At 41.5% G+C, this 6,110-nt stretch overlaps 1 protein-coding gene across 1 annotated transcript; it reads right to left on the reverse strand.

The window, feature by feature from the left end:
- Positions 1-1,289: 1,289 nt before the first annotated feature.
- LOC143025970 (pro-resilin-like) lies at positions 1,290-3,345 on the reverse strand. The gene is made up of 3 exons (XM_076185953.1): positions 3,334-3,345; positions 3,129-3,221; positions 1,290-1,538 (listed from the first exon to the last, which is right to left on the reverse strand). The coding sequence occupies exons 1-3, from the start codon at positions 3,343-3,345 to the stop codon at positions 1,290-1,292; spliced, it is 354 nt and encodes a 117-aa protein (XP_076042068.1).
- Between the last annotated feature and the right edge of the window lie 2,765 nt (positions 3,346-6,110).

Here is a 6,110-nt window from a genome sequence, read left to right on the forward strand (position 1 = left end):
TGGAATGGGTGGGAGTGGTTTCTATGCTTTTTTCTTTTTGGATACTCCCCATGTAGGGGGAAAAAGCCTTTGGTTAATGTGTGTATGTATTAACATTCAGAGTGAAAGAGAAGGAGTAATACGGCTGTAACTTTATATTTTTTAATGCCAGTATTCTGATGCATCATCTTACATCAGCTAATTAATGCTGTCCGCGATAATTTGACTCGTACGGAAGAGGTTAAGTTGCATAAAAGTTTTCACTTACGTTAAACAACTATGACATTGAGTGCCTTTGAAAACTCAAGTTCAAGGCTACATATTTTCAGATTACATTTACTCGAAAACTATTATAGATATTTATTATCTTTAGCTTACAGGAAATCATGTACAGAGTTTCAATTTGGGTAAAAAACTGAACCTGAGTTAACTTGAATGGTAGAACTCTAAGGTATGATTTTATTATATTCATATATAAAACGCCAACAGTGTTAAGCCCTAATAACCGTGAGCTGAGAACAGCAAGTGAAAACATGAGAGAAATGATAGTTTAATTAATTAATAGATAAATAAATAGATGAATGAATAGATAAATATATATATAATTATATACATATATATATATATACAGTATATATATATATATATATATATATATATAGAGAGAGAGAGAGAGAGAGAGAGAGAGAAAGAGAGATGAGTTGAATAAGTAAATTAGTAAAAAATATATATATATATAAACCCCAATAACAGTGAGGTGAGCACAATAGATAAACAAATTATTTAATCATTTTAAGAATAATAATTAGTATGTGTAATCTCGTGTGTTGATTGAGAGGATTATTAAGGGAACAGAGAGTTAGTGAGGAAGAGTAGTGCTGGATTAACAAGGAAACTCTCTAGTAATTACTAGAATAAATATTTTTTAAGTATTTAAGTTTCAGAGGAATCAAACGTTCAAGTTTTGTTTTAGAGAGTATGTGAATGATAGATTATCTAAATAAAATACAGGGTCATATATTTATATATTTTCTTTTATTTCTATACTCAACAGAATAATTTTTGACTAGTTTGTATGCAGCCATACAATTTATCTTATAAAGGTGATAGAATATTTAATTGTATCATACAAATAGAGTGGCTGCAAAAAATGTATATGTATGTATATGTACGGTATATCAGCTGAAGTATCATCTGGCGTTTATGGTATAATAACAATCTTTGCTTTATTTCTCAAATGTGACCCGTTTCATACAAGACTGCAGAAATAAACACTGTAGTTCCGATATTTGCTCTGCGCCCGAAGTTAATTAAGCATATGGCGGAGGGGGTGGGTGGGAGGGGTAGGAAACCGGGTGTTTGGCCTCTCCCTCGTACTTGACGTCAGCCAAGAGTCCGTTGCCGTTGTCAACGTAACTGAAGGTCTGTTTGCGTCCGTCGGGGAGGTCGACGACGTATTGTCCCTCAGTGTTGTATCCGTTGCGCTTCTCGCTCGCCTCATAGTTGATGCCTCTGTAATGATCGGTGACGCCATATTCGTATTCGTATTTGGGTGGAACCTGTAATTGAAAGGAAATTATTGACATGTGAGGGGGAAACTGTACTTGTACATCTCAACCCTATAGTAACCAGTATTTGACAATTGTAAACAGGCAAGTTAAATAAGAAATATATCTCTAATAATTGTAGTTGGTGCCGTTGTAATAGTCATTTACTCCATACTTGTACTCATAATTAAGAGGAATTTGGGTTGTAAAAGAGGCGATTTAACAGGTGTATAAGAAAATTTGTAGAAATTAAGTCTCTGAATGACTTGTGCTACATTCCGAACGATGAAGCCTTTTACATTCTTTTTTTCTATGTCGGACTATTTGATTTTGTTGACCTCAGTTGATAGAGATTCCATTTTGTTTTCGATCTTCCTCTTGATCAAATGAAGGTATCTATCATTAAATGGTATAAAAGCATATAAGATATAATTGCAGTTAAATAGTATAAAACTAGTTTCAGCTGTATAAAGATAGTCTTTACCCAGAAAATATATTAAATTTTCCTACAGAGTTTTCTTTCTTTCCCACAAAAACCGAAAGTGAATGGCTTGACTTAGATTATCCACACTTCAAAACTATCCTACCGTTTACGTGATAACAAAGGCAATAATTTTATAACTTTTGTAGCTATTCATATTGTCACTATTATAAAATGTGATGACACATGACAGATGATTACCAATAGTCTCTTTTTGTCAACTTTATTCACGATCACTATTAGGATGGTTTGGACACATGGAAAGAATGAGAGAAAAAAAATTAGTAAAGGAAGTGTGGAAGGCGGAGGTGGAAGGAGTGAATATGAGGGGGTGTCCTAGGATGAGATGAATGGATGGGGTGAAAGGGGCATTACAAAAGAGAGGAATGTCTGTGGAGGAAGGACGGGAGAGGACAGAAGATAGAGGTGAATGGAGAGGGGTTGTGTATAGATGATGCTGTGATGCATGAGGGGGAGTGGGTGGGGGATGGGGGATTAGGAAGTATGTGTGAGAAAAAAATTGACGCAGCCCGAAGGGATTTCTCCCCGTCTTCTCCTTTTCTGCATAGGGGGACGGAGACGGGGGTTGCCGAATTTATAAAGCGGCCTTGCTGTGGATGTGCTGTGTCTTGCGACACTGCTTCTGACCCAGGGCAGTGGACAGGATGCAGGGATGACCCGTCATCCAGGAGGTGCCAAGATGGGAGGGAGAGAGGAGGGTGGAGGGGAGTGGAATATATAGGAAATGGAATAGGTGGGAGTAGTTTCTATGCCTTTTTCATTTTGGCTACCGCCCGTGTAGGGGGAAAAAGCCTTTGGTATATGTATGTATGTATGTATGTATGTATGTATGTATGTACTATTATCACTTAGAAAAGAAAAATCACCATACAGGTAATGTTATTTCCATTCATATTAGCCCATCCTAGTTGAGAACATTGCCTTTGACGTACCATTTTATGTTCATTATTACCCATTACCATGTGCCTTTAGGAAATATAGCATTAACCTAGTTAACATTCTCTATCAAAAACAAAATTAACTTATCTAACTTCATGATGTCCTAAATGCACTTTTTCGAGACACCAGCTTTGTATCTTAGGAAGGAAGCTGTAACTTACGTCGGGGTAAGTGACGGGTGCTGGATGATTTGGGTATAACGGGACGTGATCTGCGAAAGCCACCACGGCGACGCAGGCAACAACGATAACAACCTGAAATAACCATCAAAGTGTCTCACTCTTATAACATGGCTCCCAATGTCAAGCCAAAAATCTATACGAACATCTTGGTGGCGTATGCAATATACATTTCCTGGGGTTGTACCTTGAGGGCCATGGTCCGGGGACTGAGAGCTGGGATGGATGTAATGTCTGGTGGAAGAGTGTCCCGCTTTTATACAGACTAGCTCCGCAACTTTCTCTTGATTAGGTTCTGCATCATCTGCATGACGATTTTCTCCCTTTGCACATACGCCACTTACACCATCCAGTTACAATTTGATCATACCCTCTCCTCATTTTTTATCTCCTGTTTCTCTATTTTACTTGACACTTTTATCTAATGCTGCTTATATGTACTCCCGTGCGAGTATATTTACGTTTACCTTTCGCCTCATTGTTTCATATTTAATCTTTAGTCTCTCTGTTTTGTACTTGTTCAATATGTTCAAATTGCATTCCGTTATTCCTCCTTATCCAGTGAACTTTTGTTTACATATAATGACTTTTCTTTCCCATTTCACGTCAATATCCAGTTATCAGATGAATAAAAACTGGAGCTGTTACGCTGAATAACTTTTGATGCTCAAGCCAAGGGAACTTCAGTTAATATTTCAACGAAAACCCACTGTGTTGGATAAGAAGAAATGAAATAAATGAATTCCATATATTTCGATCACGGACTGTGATCCTCTTCAGTGGAATACAGATAGGTAGATTTTTTTTTTTTTTTTTTTTTTTTTTAATCAATTTTAGTCCCTGCGGAGCTAGCCGATTTCAGGACTGTCTTTAATTGCTTCTATGGCCGTAATATCTTATTTATTTATTAATTCAATTTTATATTTATTTATTTACCGGAGTGCGGAATTTTGTTATATTTGACCCGGCTGGAGGGGGTCATAGTAGGCCTCCCACGGGGGAAGAGCAGATTAGGCTGGCAGCCAGGATTATTTGGGATTTTCCGGCGTCTGATGTGCTGTTTGCCCTCAATTGGTCTAGGGCGGTGGAGGGATCTCCGAAGAGATTTCTTAAAACTTTAAAATGGTCCCTGAACTGTCTGCAAACGAAAAGGCAGTGATTGAAAGAGACCTGTTCACTGCCACAGGTACAGAGAAGATTTAAAAATTTGGTTCGCCAATGATTTACCCTTATTCTGGATATCATGGCTAACATATAAGGGGGTACAGAGGGGAAGGTCGGGGTTTTTCCTCCGTGACAGGGTGTTGTCGGCCATCCCCGAGCGATGGCAGTGGCGGTGAAGTCTGCCTTCCAGGTCTCCCAGATGGCTCTGTTGATCTTGTGCAGGGCGTCGCTGACCGTGAATTTGATGGAAATCATGTCCTCTTCAGGCGCCAGGGCGCCCTTCTTGGCTGCCCCATCCGCCTTTTCATTACCGTGCAACCCCACATGTGAGGGAACCCATTGATATCTTATCTGAATATCTTTGTTGGAGGCCTCAGCAGTGAGGTGCAGTATTTCTTGCAAAATGTCTGGTTGCGAGTCGCATTGACAGCTCTTGAAGGCTGGCTCTTGAATCTGAGAGCACGGTGATGCAAGCTGGCGGATGGGGAAGAGCGAGAACTATTTTAATGGCTTCCCGAATGGCGATTAATTCGGCCGAGAAGATGGAGGTGGGGGGAAGCTTCACGGAGATGGACTCTTGTGTGTTTTCCAAGAATATCCCTGCGCCTGTGCGGCCATCCTCAAGCACAGAGCCATCCGTGTAGACAAGGAAGTCCTCCTTGTACTCCGTCCTTATCATCTCCCTCGCATGTGCTAGGAGAAGATGCGGACCGTCTTGGCATCTCAATCCCGGAATTTCTGAGACAACTGTTGGTGGTTTGAGTACCCAGGGGTGAAAGAGATCCACCTGACACTGGGTAACAAGTTGTCTCGCATCGGGAGGAAGCCCGGCTTTTATGCAGAGGTCCTTGACAGAGCCAGGCAGACCTTGAATGTGCGTCGTCTGTGAGGCCGGCAACCAATCCTCCCGGAGTTCCTCATCCGTAGAATTTGCAACTTTAGCACTGGTGAACAAGTATTTGCAGGCATTTTTCTTCAGTTGATACCAAAGAGGAAGAACACCTGCTTCATTATACACTTGTTCATGTGGAACTGATGCTGGCAAACCGAGACCCAGGCGGAGCGCTTGGCACTCCACTCTGGCTAATCTACACACTACCCCCGGGGGAAGATCGTGCATGGCAGGAGATCCGAAGAGGAGCCGGGAGCGTACCAGACTCTTGACCATGGATATCAGTGTTTCCCTCCTTTGACCCCAGGGCTCTCGGCGGATGACTCGGACGAGGTTTAGGGCTCGTCTAGCGTTTATTATGACCTGATTTATGTGGCTAGTCCATTTTCCGTCTCTCTGGAAGATGACCCCCAAATATCGAACTGCCTTAGCTGGGTATATGGGAGTTCCGTCTACTGTGATGTAATTCTAGTCAGGGTAGTCTCCTCTGTTGTAACCTATGCCGCGGACTGGCATGTATACAGTCTTTGCTATAGAGAGCAGGAAGCCCAGGTCGGTCAGCTGGGTTATTACCAAGTCAACCTGTCTCTGAAAGAGACGGAGTTCTGACTTGGGCTGGTCAGAACCCTTCTTGGGCCGCCGGTGCCTAGATTTCCTCCATAATGCTATGTCATCAGCATAGGCTGTGACGACAGTGTCCTTTCTCACTCCTTTTCCTACATCCCCAAGGAGCAATGTGAAGAGGAGCGGGGCAACTACGGAGCCCTGGGGGACTCCCATATCAATGGTTGACGATCGGCTGAGGTGTCCTTTCCAGCGTACAACCATGGATCGACCTGAAAGGAAGGACTGCACAAATTTGTACAGTCCCGGCGAAACTCCAATAGACTTGAGTTTAGATAGCAGTT

This window comes from Oratosquilla oratoria, chromosome 6 (genome assembly GCF_046742065.1).
Source record: "Oratosquilla oratoria isolate Oo_2021 chromosome 6, ASM4674206v1, whole genome shotgun sequence".
In the NCBI taxonomy this organism is placed as follows: domain Eukaryota; kingdom Metazoa; phylum Arthropoda; class Malacostraca; order Stomatopoda; family Squillidae; genus Oratosquilla; species Oratosquilla oratoria.